The sequence below is a fragment of the Wyeomyia smithii genome, chromosome 3 (assembly GCF_029784165.1).
Source record: "Wyeomyia smithii strain HCP4-BCI-WySm-NY-G18 chromosome 3, ASM2978416v1, whole genome shotgun sequence".
NCBI classification, from domain to species: Eukaryota; Metazoa; Arthropoda; class Insecta; order Diptera; family Culicidae; genus Wyeomyia; species Wyeomyia smithii.
The window spans coordinates 201,242,549-201,261,994 of NC_073696.1; the positions used below are offsets into that span (position 1 = coordinate 201,242,549).

The 19,446-nt window shown below is 39.8% G+C and overlaps 1 protein-coding gene across 4 annotated transcripts in view; it reads left to right on the plus strand.

Annotated features, from left to right (window-relative positions):
• Positions 1–2,160: 2,160 nt before the first annotated feature.
• The window catches only part of LOC129727836 (nuclear receptor subfamily 2 group F member 1-B), a 155,807-nt gene continuing 138,521 nt past the window's right edge, over positions 2,161–19,446 (plus strand). For 2 of the 4 annotated variants that reach the window (XM_055686051.1, XM_055686052.1), the window contains exon 1: positions 2,167–3,640. In XM_055686051.1, coding sequence (XP_055542026.1) covers positions 3,124–3,640 — 517 coding nt within the window. In that variant the 5' untranslated portion in view covers positions 2,167–3,123. Of the gene's footprint in view, positions 3,641–19,446 lie in introns of all 4 variants that reach the window. The other 2 variants (XM_055686049.1, XM_055686050.1) reach the window with 2 other exon arrangements.

Sequence of the window (19,446 nt, forward strand, 5' to 3'; positions counted from 1 at the left end):
GGTTCTTTTGAACTTTACATATTGTGTATTGTTACTACAGAAAATATTTTAGTTTTAACCTAAACAAACTCTTTGACCAGAGTCGAAACACGAAAATAGTCGGGATTTCGAAGGATCATATGATTACATGCTTGAATGTATACCTCCATACGTATACATAAGCGCTTTAGCCACAACTCATCCTGCTTAGTCCATTCTCTGGGTGTTTACAAATAATAAAGTACTGCTTAGGTCAAACTGATTTATTAACGAAATTTTTGTCCGCTTATTTATACGTTTAGATTCAACAGTGGCTCCCAGAGAATGACTAGTGTATGGTGTATAGAGTGATAATCTGTATTTTAGAAAACCATTATTTTGTTTTAAATGTGATTTAATTGCACGTTTTTCGTCTGCAAGTGTAAGGCACATAAGCTATTTCCGTGATTTATGGGGTATTAACAGATAAGCATGATAGTTTGACCTACTCGTGAATATCGATTTTCATCGGTACCAGATTTCAACCTTGTCAAAACTGTTTCAAGTTCGGAACGAAAAAAAACTGTCCGTTAGACAAAAATCGAGAACAAGCGCACAATTAAACCAGACTTCGAACACAATACGAATCATAACAGCAAAGCAAGGCAAAGCAATATGGCAAAAAATCGCTACACACTGCACCCAGGCTGTGACTGTCGGTTGGCGGTTTTTGCAAAGCGGTACGAATGTCGGCGACCAGTTCGTCCGGTCAACAGATAATCTTCTAAACTTTCGGACAAAAGAGGAAACGCGATCACGGCACGGCAACTGAAAAGCAGCGCTGCCATCATCAGCCAGGCCAACGCCGAGCACACAAAACGTTTGAACTAGATTTTTCCCGCGCGCAAGCCATCAAACGCTGTCCGCTGGGCCATTCATGCAACGATTACCGAGAACCGTCATCCTCCGCTGGACACAATCGGACCGGGAATGAAAGGATTCCATTTTTTTTCTCTCGCCTTGTTTGAGGGGCGCGCGAAGGAAAGCAAAAGGATGCCATAATCCGGTTCCGGAACGTTGACCGCTGGATGGATGCCCGAGATGGAGCAAAACCTTTCACTCGTCCGTCAGTCACGACAAACACGCCCGTCAACTCACACCAGTTTAAACTCTTCCCGGCACAGATACCACTAGAATCAGTACGCAGAAAATCCGCCTGTTATCCTTCACCGCCCCAAAAGCCCAGCCGGGAACGGGCAGTTAATCGATAAAGCCGTTGGAAGATTTTTATGTGCAAAGGACCCTCCAGCAGTAGCAGCAACGGATTGCCGAGGGGAATTGAGGATCAGGCGTTCCAGCGCTAGCAAGTTCAACACAAAAGTCCAAAGGCTGGCCAAGTGACGACTCGATTATAATTCGATTTGACGGAATTTTGCCCTCAGCACCCCACCAAACCATAAAGTCCTATCCCGTTGGGCAACCGAATGGTAACTGATTTTTCTATGCGAGGTCCTTTTTTGCAGTGCCCAGCCTTTGCTTTCCCACTCTACCGGCTATTTCCTGATAGCATCGCTTGTATGGGTGGGGAAGGAGAATGTAAACATATCACTTCTCCTTTAATCTTTTTGCTAGACAGGGAGCCACACGAAAGAGACAGATCGTTGCTGCTCTTGCTTTCGAACAGTTTCTCTTGTATCCGATGTATAACAGTTTTGCGCTGAGACCAATATCGAAGCGGCAGGCGGTGATGGGCGTGGCTTTGGATTTAGTACGCACACACAAACGCATCTGTTGAATTGTTTGTCAGAGGTCGTGCCTTTCAGTGGTGGGAGAGGGCTGGGGCGAATTTTTTGTGCTCTGTGTGCGAGAGCACAACCTCGACCGTGGCTGTTTGACTGTTCTCCTCCTTTCTGGCCTTCCATTCCACCCAGTGCCGTGCTTCTCCTGCCTTTCGCTCTCTCTCCACAGAGGAACCCGTTGCTCGAGGAGACTGTGCCGTACACTTTTCATCTCTCATTCGTGTAATTCGAAGTAACAGCAGTCTGCGGCGAGTCGGTCTATAGCGATATGTGTATAACAGTTGCTCTTGCTTTCTTTCTCGCTCGCTCCGGGTGACTTTCGCGTGTTCTGCAGCACGTTGCATCTCTTTCGCGTAAGATCTCCCAGGGGCTGCTGGGATTTGGTCGGTTGTCGTAAGCATGCCAACACACAGCAGTCTGGCCAGCCGTGCACAGCATTGTCAGTCAGTCAGTCAGTCAGCCGGTCTGTGTGTGCGCCCGAACGAGACAGGGCGAACGTGTGTAGTATGAGGCTGCGCTACTCTGGGCACGCCAGGGTATGAGTGAGAGTGGGGTAAACAGGTCGAGTCGAGTCGGGTCGGGTCGCGTACCTTTTGCACTGACTGTTCTAGGCAGTCAGGCACAAGAAGGCCTTTTGAATAGTGGTAGCTGTACGCGGTGCTGTCTGTGTGCGCTTTTTTGTAGTCCGTGATTTTTTGAGATTCGTGCGACGGCAGGCAAGAGAGTGAATGGTACTTTCTACTGTATGACGCATCTGCAATCTTACACTGGCCTGCGGCGACGGCTTATCAGCAACGACCTATTGCGAAACGACTTTTTCGTGACTTTTCTGTGCTCTCCGGTGACTGCGGATTATAATCACTCGTGATACCAACCGTGACACTGCTTGATCCGAACGCGTACGTGTGTGAAACCGCCGTGGCCTATTACGATCGCGGGTGAATTGGAAATATTTCAATAGGAAACATTTCGTGATTTCGGTGACTGACGGTGATTCTCACGTGATTCGGTAGTGATCAAATAGTGATTTCGAATAGAAGTAACTGAGTGGAAAAAAAAAACTTGGTCGACAAGAAGAATCTGATGTCTCTGTGTACGGGTTGAACATCAAAATTGCACTGTTGAAGGAAAATATGATGTGCTTGTGATAAGACGTGGCTCTGGTTTAGTTTGTGTTTTGATTTGCTCAGCGTCGTTGTTTTAGTTTCGTGTAGAACGAGAGTAAATCCCGGGACAGGCAATCAATACGCGGGCCGATTTCAAGCGAATTTTGCTGGTTTAATCAGGAAAAATTTTCCTCGATAGCGTAGGCCCCGATTGTGGGGCCAAAACCGGTAGCAATATTATAACACACAACTCCCTCAGTATGTACGGAGGCGGTGTCCTGTGCCCGTCGCCTTCGACGGCGACCGGGTTCTACAACCCGCGGGGTCAGGGCTCGGAAATCGGTGCCCTAGAGTTGGGCTTCCCCCGGGGGATGGCCCTGGTACCTCCACCGCCGCATGGTGCCTGGCGAGATCCTACCTCACTCGGATCTCACCTTCCAGTGTCTAGCACCAGCGAGGACATAACAACCCTCGGCGGTACCGCTCCGTCGAATGTTTCATCCATGCAATCGAACACGTCGGTGGACAAAAAAGATTTCATATCGTCTTCGGTATCCGGTAGCGGATCGCAGCACAACGCTAGCAGTTTAGCGATTTCCCAGCACTCTTCCGTCGAGAAAAAGGAGTTCTTGTCTCTACAGCAAAGCACCACTCCGGGATCTCAGAGCATGAACTCCCAAAACGGAAGCCAACAGGACATCAAAAATCAAAACATCGAATGTGTCGTCTGTGGCGACAAAAGCTCCGGCAAACACTACGGACAGTTTACATGTGAAGGTAAGTCCGTCATAAAATTTTCATGCCTACCATCCGGTTAGCGAATCCCCTGCATAAATTCCGCCAAACGTGCGGAATCGTTTCTCCGGACCAGACTTACATATGTTCTACACGCGAACCGCCGACGATGAAGACGACGACGACGGCTTATCCCTTAAACCGTGGGACTCAATCTGTAAGATTGCTATCAGCGTTTTCCCGAAAGGCAAGTTCCCGCCCTAGCCTCGGCACAACCCACTGCCGGCCGGCCGTACCGGACGTGGACTTAATAAAATTATGATTATTGTAGGATTGCTTGCTCCCCTCACTCGAGAACCGCGTAATCCTCGGTCGTCTTCCAAGAGGAAAAACCGGGGGGACACTTTCGAGACTTTGCCGTTTCCACTCTGATTCGTCATGTTATTGTTGTTGGCAATCGGAACATTATGGTCCAGTGGATCGGCGGACTGGCTGGTCGTCGTGGGGACCATTCAGTCCCGATTTGAGACACAATTAATCAAAACAAATAAGCATAAAAAAGCAATTTTTCTTCGCTGCCCCTGTACCGGGCCGTCGATGCCCGATGGGATCCGGGAGATTTGACTTTTGCCTTTGTAGTCCTTACACACCAGTGTGTACACTGCTTACTTGGCCGTGCGCATCTCTTATCGGGTGACCGGGAGAGAAAGGGCCAAAGGGCGCGCGCTTCATTCGTGTGTGCACTTTTTTTTCTTCCTGTTGTTGTTATTGCTGCAGGTTTTTTTTTTATTCGTATATATATTTTGCTTTTCTCCTCTCGATCTTGTTCCCCAAGGGTACTCGTTGCATTCTTCTGCCCTGGGAGGGATTCGTGTGGTGGACCCGGCCATCGCCGTCGTCGTCGTTCTGTGCATCCCGGGATCGCAGATCGGAGAATACCGTTTGCAATGGAAAAGGCTGTGCGTAATTGTTATGGTTTTATTTAGAGGGCCTCTCGGTTTTTTTTTTTATTTTGGGTTTCTCTCACTGCATTGTCGAGGGTGATAGAGAACGACTTTTACAGGTTTGGGTGTTTGGATTTTTTTTCTTTACCATGTTTGGGAAATTTATGGAAAATCATTTTTCTTCGATCTCGTAGGTAAAATGTTGCATGCATGAGTTACGACTAGACTTTGATTAATTGGTATGCAAATGTGATGTTGATGGTAGGAAATGTACTGGAGAAAGTGTTCGTAACTGTTTTTCGTTAGAGGAAATCTATGAACCCCTTTGCTTGGATATAATCATGCTCTGTAAACCCTTTACTTAAATATAAAATATTCAGTGAAGTGAGATTTAAATATCCTAAAACATTAGGTTAACAAAAAAAATGAGTATGGATGCGTTACAAGATTACCTTAAAAAAAATTTCCCCATTCCTTCTAGTTCCAATGAATTTGTTTTGAAGGCTTGATTTTATAAAAAGCAAATATACTTTTGAAATCATAGTAAAGGTTAACAAGGCAGTAGAATTATTAGTAGTTTTAATTTCATGATTGTTGCAAGAAAAATTTCAAAAACATAAGAGGCTTGTGAATTTTTCTAGTTTAAAACAAGGAGAGAAGCATTACGGAAAGCATCTATTTTAGATAAGAGCCAAAGCTTGGTTCCAGTATTTCTACTCTATGCTCCAGAGAACAACAAAATCAAAGATCAGAGTAAACAAAAAATCAGTCTCAAGTTGGTGCTTTCTTATAGTACAACTTGGAGATGTTATAATGGAGGCACAAAAGTTCAACCGTACATGGAGAATGTACCGCTTCTGTTATAATACTATTATTATTAAAAAAATGTTTATTTATTAATGATTTTACAAGATTGTTCACGGTGGTAAACCTCGAGCTGAAAAAAAAAGATTATAGCTCTATGACCATTCCTGTAAATTTTGGTGCACTTTGCAAAGATATTTTTTTTTTGAAAAACTTTAATGAGGTTTGTCGCAAGCAAACGTAGACCAGTGTAATAAATTACATTTTTCTTAGCAATTGTGTGTGTTTCTGAAATTGTTTAACGAACTAGTATCTCGAAGGCAGAAAATCTTATTAATTCTGAGATAACTGCTCAAATTTATCAGTTTTTCCTATAAATAGTCTGAATAAATTGTTCGAGTTCTAGTATTTGTACAAAAAATACTAAACTATATAATTTTTAAAATGGGTTAAAGACAAAGATATTTTCCAGTGCATAAACGTTAGTGTTACCGGTGTTACCATGACAAGGAAATATTTCGCTGTCATGCAATGTTCTCTCTCTCTCTTCCTTCTTTTTTTCATTCGTAAAAAAAAACAAATCAGTCGTCAGTCGCATTAAAAACGTGTGCGTTTGATTTTCAACGTTTTAAATTTTCTGAAAATTCATTACTCTAAGTTTTTTTTGTGTGAACTGTTATTTTGTAAAATCTATTTGTGTTCTGTACAGTAGCATTATGCGACTAGTATTCGATGGGAAAAATACTATTCCAAACAAAACTGACTCTGGAAGGTTTGCTATTGGATCAAATTTGGCTGATATTCATTTGCGTTTTACTAAGGAAACAGATCATTTGGTTGGACTTTCAGAAAATTTTATTGCGTGACCGTGAACGATACGCGTAAAATATTTCATCGAAGGATGACAGCTCGTTACAAGTATGAAAATCTAGCGTATCTGAAAGGGAAACTGCAGTCACTGGTAGTGAGAATATAATAAGATTGGTTGTAATTTTCGAAGAGTTTCGCTAGTGAAAATGATTTTCATCAGCATTGGTTACAGATAGTACTATTATTTATTTAAATACAGTTTGAACCAATTGTGTTTTTAAGGTTGACAGCGTAATGAGAGTTCACATGAAATTTTTCTGGGTAAACATGAATTTTTCTTCGTAGAAATTTTGGGAAGATAAGTTTTATAAATAATTTTTGAACCCTTTCCTAATTATACGATTGCATCATAAATGCTATTTAGATTAACTATAAATAAAATGATCTGAGTTTTAAGTTATACAGAAAAATTCTTTTTTACATGATTCTACGTACCGTGCAAAAACAGCCGCAATATTGGAAATAACGCCGTAAAAAACGCGTTATTTAGAAAAACGTCGGTAGAAAATGGTGTAACAAGACCGTGTGAAAATTAAACTGGGTAAAAAACAGCCTACTATAGACTATTACCGTTACTGTTACTTACTGTAACAATTTTGCGCGAGGATGAAAAATCGTGCAAAAAAACGTGTGGAAAAACCGCGTTATTTGAGTAAACTACGTAAAAAATTGCCGTATTTGGAACATCGTCGTAAAAAAAACCATGTAGAAAAAGACTTTACTGTATTTGTTTGACAAATAATTGTCAAAACCTTGTAGCGATTATTCAAGAACCATTTTTTACATGGTTCTGGCGATAGTTTAAAACACTAATGTAAATCATTACACTATTTTTTAACGAGGCATTGAGAAGAATATCTCAAAGTTTACCAACAAACTTTTTTGATAAACTTTGACGTTTTTTCTTGGAAATTTACTTCAATCAAGATTTTCAATAATGTTTAGTACTTCCTCAAAGACTGTTTGATGACTTATGAGCAGGTTTTTGTTAATTGTGGATGATAGATAATGATTGATTGTAGGTGTTCAACTATTTTCGAAATGAATAACAACCTATGTTTTAGTTACATTACTGATCAATAAAAACTGACTGAGTCCTCTAGAGCCCAAGTTATTTTTCAGACGGACCTCGGTAAAATCACTATGAATCTTTAGTAATATTTTTTAAGTATTTATTAAAGCTTTTTAGAGGATAAACTGAAGCGTGTCTAAAGGCAACACTGCGCACTAGAGGGTTAATATAAACAATCCGAATGTTCTGGAAATATAGCGAACAAGTTGAAATCTTTTTGCTAATTTGAACCCCATTTTACCGTCTTTTTTCATGACGTTATGATAAGTCTTTGTGGATGATATGAATTATTGCGTGTCCCTTCAAGTTATTCTTTGAGGGGTTATATACCTTTTTGGTCGAGAAAAGTGAGGGAAGTTCGAATTTATTTTTAAGAGCATAGCACCATTTTCATTGCATCTAAGTGGTATTTTTCTGAAAGTACAGTTCAACAACAACAAAAAAATATGTTTGATGTTGAGATATACCAATTATTACCGGAGTAATGGCCGTTTCCCCGAAACGCTGTTTTTTTGCAGAGGCTTGCGGTGATCGTGATAGAGACTCAGCGGGTCAACCGAAATAAAAAAAAACTCATATTATTTCATTAGTTTAGAAGTGTGTCGTGTTGTTAAAAGGTGCGTAATTTAAAAACTTTAAATTAGATTTATTGTAGTTTTTATTAATTTATTTCACATTTCACCCGGGCAACGCTTATCTCCCTGAAAAAAAACGATCCAATTAGTTTACTCAAGCCATGTATATTTCTCATTCGACAAGGTTTTACGTAGTAGCTGTATTTGATGTGGAAGCGATAATAAGCTTGAATAGATAATATTTTTGCTGCAAGTCTAACCATCTAATAATTCAGCCGCCCGCTTGAGGTCAGACGCTGTTGAATGCCGCCCCTAATATGGGGATACAGCCGCGTGCGACCCCCTTCCCAGTCAGCATACGACCATAGTTTCCACCGGGGGTTGGTTACCCGGTCTCCGCTAAGGTTACTCGTATCCCGGTCGACACCTCTTCGAGGTTGGGATAGGAATTGCTGGACAGAGGTGAACAATGGTGTTTCAAGTTACACGTGTCCAACCATTTGATAACCACTATTAGACCGGTGAACGGTCAATCTTTCAACGATGACATGATTTCATGAACATCTGTAATCATGATTGAATCATTCTCCAATAATTCGATACTTTTCGTCAACTAAAGCATAAAGTGATAAACAAAGTAGATTTTTGATAAATTTCCAAATAGTCCACCAAAAATCTTCTTCCTCTTGATGCAGAGAATATTGTTTCACTGCTGGCCAAATTTTTATGATTCATTTTATAACCGGAAAAAGTGAAAGTCATCTCGTAACAACGTGCCGTAGAACGTTTTGATGTTCGAGACTAAAATAATCGAAACAAAGTTTCAACGCTTATACAGACTATGTGTTGTTTGTTTTTATGAATTATTTTGTTTGTTTTTATGAATTATTCTGTTTGTTTTCGAACGAGGAAGTCTGTTCAATGCAGTTTAAAGATTTATTCGTGTACTTACATGAGTTAAAAGGATTAGATAGTGGAATCAATACCTTTGACACTGAAAAATGTGGTTCAAAACTTGTCTGTCTCAAAATTCTTCATAACTTTGCCATGATTTTCACTTTTCATATGGATCTTCAAAGCTTTTTCTCCGACATATTTGATAATAAATGTTATTTTGCATTTGGTATACGATCCACTTGAACGATCAGTTTTTCTTAACCAAAGATTCGGGTTTACTATTTAAGCCGTTTGTTTTAAAAATTACAGTGATATGTTTTCTTTTTTTTTCTTGAATGAGTTTAATTTTTCGGATATTTCAAACGAGAATTTAATTTCATTGAAATTGCTAAAATAGTAACACAACAATTCTCTGAAAACAGACGCGTATATATTGTACACACTGCAACTGAATTAGGCGATACTGCAATAATACACGCTGCCTGAATATTGGTTCAATACAACTCATATCGATAATATCGATTTCGAGAGAACGAGTGAGATAGTCAAATACCGTAAAAATTGATTATTGTATTTTGTTCACGTTTTGGACTTATACTCTTTCCCAACCAACTTCAGAAACCTGATCCTGAGAAAATTTGTGCTCACCACGAGATCCGGAGATCAATTTCTAAACCCGGAGATTCGGGTCAAATCCGGAGAGGTGGCAACCCTATTTGTGGTACAAGAGACTTTTACTGAGTGTTGACCACTACTTGAATCTTTGTTATTTCAATTATGACTTTCTTTTCATTTATGATATACTACTACGTTTGTATTATGATATACTAGGCAGTCTGATAAATGCCTAAAAAATAAACACGGAGACGTTTTTTTAGCCAAAGTCGGTTCAATTTTTTAACATACTCTCCTTTTAGGTTGATACAGCGAAAAGTAAAAACACTCACCGCTGGGCCATCTCTTCAGGTCAGGGAACAAGTAATAGTCGCTGGGAGTTAGGTCTGATAAATACGGTGGCTGAGTAACCAATTCGAAGCCGATTTGATGCACTTTCGCCTGTGCAACTAAGCATGAATGGACAGGCGCATTGTCGTGATGAGAAAGCGGTAGTTTTTTCTTCAAATGCGGTCGATTCTCGGCGACTTCGATTTTCAATCGATCCAATAATGATGAATAGTTTGTTCCGGTTACGGATTCACCTATCTTCAAGGTAGTCCACGAATATTATGTCATGTGCATCCCAAAATACGGAGTCCATAACCTTTCCGGCTCATTGTTGCGTTTTTGGACGCTTCGAAGCACTGTGGCCCGGTACAACGCACAGTTTTGCCTGTTGCGGTTACTCAGGAGTGTAGAAATGGATCCAGATTTCATCCATGGCTATGAATTGGCACAAAAACTCGGTCGGCGTACGCGAAAATAATGCCAAAATTCTGCTGAGAAGTCGTCACACGAATACTTTTTTGGTCCACTATGAGCAAACGCGGTACGCCTCGCGCGCAGGGCTTTTTCATGATCAAAACGCGTTTCAATGACATGTCTACAGCATTAGCTACCTCTCTCAATTTTACTTTAAAATCGATCAACATCATATTTAACATTTAACATTTATTTACTAAGCATCATCGGACAACAGGGTCTACATGAAAAAAAAAAATAAAACTTAAAAACTAACAAATTTAAAAGAGCTTCGGCGACGCAATCGACATTTAAACGTTACACAGCTAATATTGAAATCGAACAAATGGAATACGGAATTGAAAATTTTACACATGGCAGTAATTGGTTCGTTTTGACCATATGCAGTCCAATGAAAAGGGATTCTGAGAAAGTCAGTTGTCCGGAGAATTCTGGAGGGCGCGTTAACATTGATATTGGCTAGAATCCATGGCGCATCTATTGATCCACAAAGCACCTTTCCAACAAATACAACACGCATGTCATCTATTCTTTCTCTAATGTGTCCATAGCCAGCAACCTGCACCTATCTATATATGGAGGAAGCTCCATAGAATCTGTCCAAGGGAGACCTCGAAGTGCATATCTGATAAACCTTCTCTGTACCGATTCGATTTGTGCATTCCAGAACCCAGTATAAGGACTCCAAACAACTGCCGCTGTTTCAAGGACAGAGCGTACAAGTGTACAATGCTCGTAGGCAGTACGGATCACGGAACTCATTAGCAATTTTCATTATAAATCCCAGGTTCTTGCTGCTTTGGAATTGATACTGCTGTAATGATCGTGGAATCTGAGTTCGGTATCCAGCAGAACACCGAGATCATTTACAACCGCAACTCGCTCAATATCCTGACCGTTAATAGAGTAGTTGTATTCGATAGGGGCTTTTCTTCGGCTGTAGCTGATTACGGAGCACTTGGCAACACTGATACTGAGACGGTTACAAACACACCATTCATGGAATATATCAATCAATTTTTGTAACTCAATACAATCAGTAACTGAGTGAACTAAACGCTGCCTTAATCTCAGTATACATCATATCATGTATTTTATTGACGATTTCTGGTGTAGCGACCGCTTTTGGGCGCCCAGATCGTTCAGCATTAACTGTGCTCGTACGGCCACAACGAAACTCGGTAAACCACTTATAAGTCGTTCCAATTGACGGTGCAGAACCCAGGTAATACTTATCCTTGGTCTCGGATTTCATTTTCTTGCATAGATAGTAGTGTTTGATCAGAACTCGAAACTCAGGTGTCTCCATAATAAAAAAAATCGGAGGAGGCGGATAAGCGTTAATTGAAGGATCAAGCCCAATAGAAATGGTTCACATTAGTAAATACTAATGCTATCTTTTAGAATTTTCAGGTACTTATCACACTGCCTAGTAAGGTTCAAGGGTGATTCAATAATAAAAACTGGTATATAATTCGGAAGAATCTTTGATGCTCTTCGAAATTTTTATTAGCATGAATTGATAACACTTTAAAGAATTTTTTCTATTATTTTGACTAAGCGTGTTTCCAAAAAGTTTGATGTCAGCTAATTTTCAAAATTGGAGTTCCTTTCTCATCATGGCATGTTGATTAATTTTTAAATATTACTTTCAAATGCCTTTTTCGACATCACTGTTATTTGTTATTATTTTTGTGCGATGTTCTGATAGATTTTTTTTCAATTTTCCCAAATTATGTTTTACGAATTTTTCAAGACACACTTTGGTTTAAGTTTTGTGTTTTATTGTAATGATGGTGAAATAAGTAACTTCTTTCGAAATGGAAAAAAACTCATTTGATTCTACTTCAAGGTAAGCCTCGTAGCCAATGCTCCGAAGTTCAAAGCAATTCTCTAAGACGCGCAATACAACATTTCGATTTTCACTATTTTAGAGCATTTCTGCCTATTTATTACCATCTCGTAAGTTTTGCGTCATTAGAGTTTCCAAACCATTCTCAGTTCCTTTTTGAAAAAAGTTAACTATACTAATGAAATTTATGTAGGACATTTGTAAAGACTCTTAGAAAAGTTCTAGCAGTCATTTTGATGAACTTTAGTTTATTTCAGTAAAACAAACTGTTCATTTCAGTGTCGTTTTAATGTTAAACTCTCTAAAAACCTTTGAAACGAGTCTTTTGTTGAAGGTTTCTCAGTTAAAGTCATTTCTTAAATCCTATTCCGGTTATTTGAAAATATTTGATAAACTAATAAGAAACTTTTGATAACTTTTTGATTATTTTTCAACGATGTTATGAATACACTTCAACTTATTACTAATTTCTTGTTGTCCGATCAACGGTTATTTATGTTTTCAGAGTTGCATTTTAGCATGTGTGAAGTGCGGAATACAGCAGACACCCGAGCGATATCACAATATATTAAGGTGAAACGGTATTAAAGCCAAAAACGGCTGATTTCGAGCCACCACAGTGAATTTTCAGAAACGCAAGACTCGGAAATAGATAACGCGTTCTTTGTGAAAACACTATTTTATAGTGGGGAAAAACTGAAAAAAAAATTCGTTTTTTTTAATATCTATTTTCATCTAACTTTTTTATGCAGATTCGAATGTTTTTATTGTTCCTTTGATCGATTTCTAATGCCTTATAGAGAAGCGCTAAAAAGTCGTTGTCACTGTGTGTCATTTATGAAGACTCTTCGAGAACATTACGAGTCAGTTTAATGAGTTTCAAACTATTTATGGAGTATCTATTCTTTAGTTTTGAAACATTTCAAAGTAACTTAAATGCCCTGAAAATTCTTGAAACTCTTTTTAATTATAGTTAAGTCATTTCTCATTTATTTTAAAACATTTGATCAATTTTCGATGTCTTTCTGGCGATCTTTTATTCTTGTTCGTCGTTTTTTTTTTTTCAATATCCAATTTTTTTATGGTTAAGAAGATTTATTGATCACTTCAAAAAGCACCTTGAAGCGCAATTCAAGTTGTCTTTTATTGTTCATTTATTATTAAAATTTGCTAGGGGAACTGCTCCGTTATTCATCTCAGCCCATAATTGAAAACAGTAAAAAACGCATATTATCTAAGTAAATCATTAAGCTAATCCATGGAATGGATTCTCCTCAGTTCAGAATCCTCAAAAACTCACTTAAAGCTCTAAATTTGATATTATAGTCGGGCATCTGCACTCGAAAACTCATTTAATTCAATCACCTACCTCAGAAAACAAAATCCGTGCATTATTCTGTACGGCTACAACGGGACTCGTTCATCAGCCAACCAAAGATTTTTTCATCACTAGCGGATTATTTTTCATTTTAATCAATAAACAAAAACACTCACTATACTAAGAATACTTTGATCTTTGAAATGTTCACCTAAAATTTCCAAAAAACAAGCTTGAATTAGCAGAAATATATGAGATGAATTTCTTTAATTCCCGAATGTATGTATGTATTTTCATCAGTTTTCACTGCGTTGAAGAAAATCAAAAGTTGTTTAATCAGTTGCTGTTAATACGAAAAAAATCATACTGAAAATGTTGAATTATTCCGACATAATTGACATAAATGGACAGCACTGCAGTGGTTACCTAGGTTACCATATTTGCACGTAAACAACTACAACGGATATCTAGGTAACCTACTACGACGAGCTGCGGCTATGTTCATTCATGATAATGTGATTCATTCATGATTAACAGTGTGATGAATATGGGGCCAGATGAATAATTGAGCAGTGATTTAAGTTTTGAGATGGATATGGAAGCGTTGTGAAAAATGATTTGTTTTACAAAATTCAGGATAAATCTAGCTAAGTTTACTAAATATACAATGCTGAACGATTCCATACGAGCACGTAAGCGTATTTTGTTTATTTGTTCAATGATTTCGTGAAAATTTGGTGTTTAATCCATACATTCTTTGTTAATATCGGCTTAATGAGATGAATAATGGAGCAGTTCCCCTGCTTAGGGTTTTTGGTAGAAATAAGTTAACATTTTCTGTTTGCCAGATTCGATTTACACAAATTTTACACTATCTGGTTTCATCTGGTCCTTCATTGGAGTGATTTGAAATGAAAAACTGGAGAGAGTTTAAAAATATCATAAAGCAAAAATTGTTATTCAAAAATACACGAGTGCATAGAAGAGATTCTAACCAAGGGAAAAATAAACCTAACCTCAAATGATAGCCACACAGAATGAACGTGCAGTATCACGAATCACGTTGCACATCTGCTCGACTATATTTTTATAGCAATATCTAATTAACCTCAAATGGATTGTTAACCAATCCACTTCACAATTATCCCCAGCACAATGAGTAACAGTCATTATAATCAAATAATAACCAACAACACCCAATTCTCTCTTGTTCCAACTTATAGCTAACAGCTAGTGGGCACAGATCAGAACAGAGGGATCGAAAATGGCAACTTCAATTAAGCGATAAACATCACCGCGCACACAGCCGAACTGTATACATACAGGCCCATACATTCATTTTTGTTACAAAAAAAAAACTGGAAAAACAAACCAAGATGACATTTGACACCTATTGTACCGGTCCTAAACAGCCCTTTTTTGCTCCCGGAGGCTGCAGCCAGTTATCCCGGGCAACCCTCTTTCACTTTCTTCCGAGACTGATCTTGAACTGTTACACCTTTGGCAAGACCTGCACGCTGCACCATCCGCATAGGCGAGGGGTGCTTTTTAACCGATTAAACGTCGTACTTAATCACAAAATATGAAATTATAAACGGGTGATGAACCGGTTCTTTCTTTGAAAAAAAAAATCGATCCGGAACTGAACAGCTCACTCTACGATTAATGACAACCCGCTCCAGGAAAAGGAAAAAAGGATTGAATTTGGTCAAATGTCACTGGGCATCAATTAATCTCAACCCGTATGCGCATATGTTCCGGTCGGAAGCTGCCGTGGGTAGTAGTAGCTCCGATTAAACTGGTTTATAATAACTAGTTTTCATTGCTCGCCATAAACGCCCAAACCTTTTTACATTCTATTAATATAAATGACCATCATCATTACGATGGTACTAAAGAAGAAGTGGCTTGTTTAGATATGATTACACGAAACAAACGGCCATTTATCCGCCGGGTGACAATCGTTGCGTTGAAGTTGGCGCCGCCACCGACAATCGCCGTGCGTTGCGTGACACTGCAATCTAGCAGCGGTCAGTCGAACCGAACTGCCGGTCAGAGGTCAATGGTGCGAAGCGTTTTTATTCTCTACTGTAATTGCAAAACTAACCTAGTCAGTCAGCTGAAAGAAAGGGTGTGCGATTGCGGGTTTATAGAGTTATGTCATTCATCCATGATGATTTGAATTTATCAAGTTTATTGTTATTGTCAATCGATCGACCGAATGGTTCTTAAGGAAGCACTTTGTTTGATTCCGAAGCCACGCCATCTCCCCGTGCTTCTGTTCGGCACAAGATGCAGCCAGCATTTTTTGGTTGCTTGATGATTTTTTTTTTTACATTTCGGAATCAACCGATTGTGTACTTTGAACCGATAAGAGCGGACGGTAATTAAAGCAAAGATTCCGTAAACACAACAGCCGAATCGATCCCGGAGCAGAGTTTTATTGAAACTCGGAGCGCATCGTGCGGCGAGATAACGCCCGACAGCAGTCTAAAGCAATATGGCGACGGGGAAAATCGTAACAGGCACTCGTTATCGCCTTTATGTTTGGTTTCATTTTGTTCCTCCTCGAAGAAGTCCGAGAAGAAAACCAGCTGGCGATAAGGCCCCTCTGGATTGGATCGTGCCCTTTCGGCGTTCGGCGGAGATTCGAGAGCAGTGCCGGTGCAAATTACTGCCACAGTTAACGGCACAACCGTTCCCGTTCCCGTTACAAGTTCAACGATTCAAATCGATCGCGTTCCAGTTGGGGTCTCCGGTCCGACAATTATTTCGATCACCAGACCTGTATGTGGGTTTCATTTTCCGCACCCACAGCATATCTACGCTTATCATGACTTCATATATCACGAACATAATTGCCAACAGCATGTGCGAAATGCAATACAGCACCCGCCAGATTATCTATATTAGAGTATGCCTAGAAATCACCCATATCGCACAGCGGGAAACACTTGGCCAAAGTAAACAGAGGAGATAACGCTTACGTGCGCTTCTAGCAAGCAGTACCATAGCTGTACATAGTACTTATAGAAATAGACAGTAATGTTAGAATTTATTAACCGGAACCGGCTCCAAGTGATCCTCTCATTTTCTCTCTGTCTCCCGTCGCTACCTTCTCGAATCAGACAACAAGATGTGCATCGGATCTGTGTGCACGCTACCTCGTTGCAGGTGAGTGCGCTCCGTTGCATCCCCTCATCACCTCAATTCTTCAGTTCCGGCCAACGCTTCGGGAGCATCACTGCAAGCAGCAGATCCAGAGGAAAGTAGCAGAGCAGCTGACTGACTGCCTGTCTGTCTGTTTGTGGCTTCAAATGGCCACTGAACCTGTGTAGTGTAGTGGAGGCATTAAATTTATTCAAAACATGCAACACTTACGAGCCATTGGGCAGCTGCCTTCTGCGAGGCGCGAGAAAACCTCGTCGGCACTTCACGGAATTTTGAGCCCCCGCACCGCGACCATAGAATCCGAGCGAAGTCAATCAGTCAGTCACCGCACGATCTCGATCCGTCCGTCCGCTCGTCCGTCGAGAAAATGAGCGCGAACAAACCCGGAGAAGTCTGCTATCTTATCGGTTCGACATTATAGACACCGACCGGCAGGTCCGGCTCCGATGGGAACTCCGGCACCGGTTCGCGAGGCTGATTTATAAAAACCGATATTAATTATAATTAAGTAATTTAATCACTGACCATAGCGCACAGACACGGAACACTGCGGCAGAATCGGTGTGGTATGCAAGCCGCGCATCACTCACGGTGGTAAACCGGGTGAAAACACGTCCGAGGGGGGGCTCCGAAGATCTTGTTGTCCAATTATGGTTTTGGCCTTATCAGGCCGGGCCCGTGATCCGGATTACTATCGTGGTAATGGGTTCCTGAACGCCTGCCGGGTCGTGGTGCGACGCTTATTACTGCGTCGGCGGTTGCTTCTGAAACCGGTCCAAAGTAATTTAGCGGACGCAGCTCTGCTGCGTTGCTGGTGCGCCTGGGAAGGGGTGGAGGATAGTTTCAGATCATAGATTTTCCCCCGAAGGATTGCTAAATGGTCCTGTGTCGTTTATAGGCAAAGCGAGACTAAGTTGCATATAGAAATCATATGATAGAGAGTTGACGCACTGCAAAAAAATAATTCCTACGGAAGCTTCAACTCTTGTGGTTACTAAATGTGGCTGCCGATTGTAATTATAATGATCTTAATTATTACGTTTGCTGTGATTTTTTCAAATGCTGATGATTATAAAATGTTTATGGAAAACCATAGCGGTTTTTTTTTTCTCAGCCTGTATTTAGGAAAACTATAACTTTACTTGTCCCACAATTATTCTATTCTCCGGGTTGCTTTCTTAGCCTGACAGTCCCTTACATACTGGGCGGCAAAGTACCTCCGGCCAGAAAGTTGTAAGACCAGAAGTGGAAGTAAACCCTTTGGAGGTATTTCTTCAAGTATACATGCCCATTGACTGTCCCGGTTGTCACAGTGGGGTACTCCGCGTTCCACACTAGCACATTGCTTGCCGAATCATGTACGTCCTTACGGACCTCGGATTTTTAATAAGAGTTGGAGTACTCGAGTCCCCGAAGCTGCCGGAAGTCTGCTTTACGCTTCACGTTTTCATAACGAGGCAATATAGTTATTATGGTGCGTGTTTTCGCCACCGTATTCTGCCGTTCAGTGCGATTCGGCGCCTTCTGAACTTTATACTTGTAAATCCTTCATGTTTGTTCACATCTTGAACGAAAGCTCTACTCAAATGCAGTTTTTTAGCCACATCTCTAACGGAACTATTCGGATTCATCCTAAAAGCATGAACTACTCGCTTGTGATTCTTTACACTATGCGAAGACCTATCTTGACTACTTTTATCTTTCCGGTCGATGGTCAAAAGCTCGTTGTACCGATTAAAAAGGCGAGTTACCAAAGATTGAAACATTCCCTGCTTCCTGTAAATTACGGAAGATTAGGATTTTCGAAGTATGTGCGCAAAATTTTTTTACGCCTCTTCTGTTCTTCTGACTCCATCTTCGCAACGATTGCACTAGCAGCTGAGCAAAGTATATTGAAGTTATAAGGTATAATCCACCATACAGTATTTCACTAACTCCAATGAAATAGTTTCGCCAAGCCATTCAATTTTCTATGGAAACTATTTTTTGTTCCCATTACAATACATACATCATGACCCTATAATCATACCTTCTAACATCAAAATACATTGGCAGCTTACGCAGTGTCAACAATACACATTGAACAAATTTCATCCAAATGTTCAACAGAAAATACCCAATGAGTAAAAAGTTACAGCCATTTGAAAAAGATGCAATTTGTTTCCGTACACCCTTTATTATCTTCCTATGACGTTTGAAAAACTAATGCTAATGCCGAACTTTAACAGTGTAACAACAAATCGCTCGATGTGTATTGTTTTGCTTTTGCAAAAAAAATCAGGCCGCAGTACTTAAAAAACTAGTTTTAATGAGACAGTATTTCTGGACGTTATTTTATATTCTCTGATATTAAAATAACTATTCGATAATAGCCTGGCTAAAAAATGAAACAATAAAATTAAAATATTTCACTTAGTTTAACTACATCGTTGAATGGAAAAAAAAATCATGATTTGCCTAGTAAATGTTCATTACAAACGACCGAAACGTCGGACAAAGAACATCAAATTTTAGTGACGATAGCATAAAGATATAACTATTTTCGCATTACTTAAAATTAAGACAGTTAATGCCTAGGGGCAAGACACTATTGATATATTGCGAAATATTTTTGATATTCAATATCACAAAGTGTTTATCGTTGCACTTTTAGGTACTTCTCTATCTACCAATATCATAGCTTTTTTATGTCACATTATCGTTGAAGTGATGTCAAGGTGACAAACAAACAATAAATATCAAAAAATATCAACCAATATCGTATGGTATTGAGCTGCATGAATAAAAGCGTTTGCTTTACTCATCCCGTACAAATCTTATGAGAGTACACTCTCCCAGGGGCTAGACACCTTTATTTCTCTGAAAAATATTTCGATAATATTACGCGATACCGGTTGAGATATTTTAATATCCATCGTCTATCTAT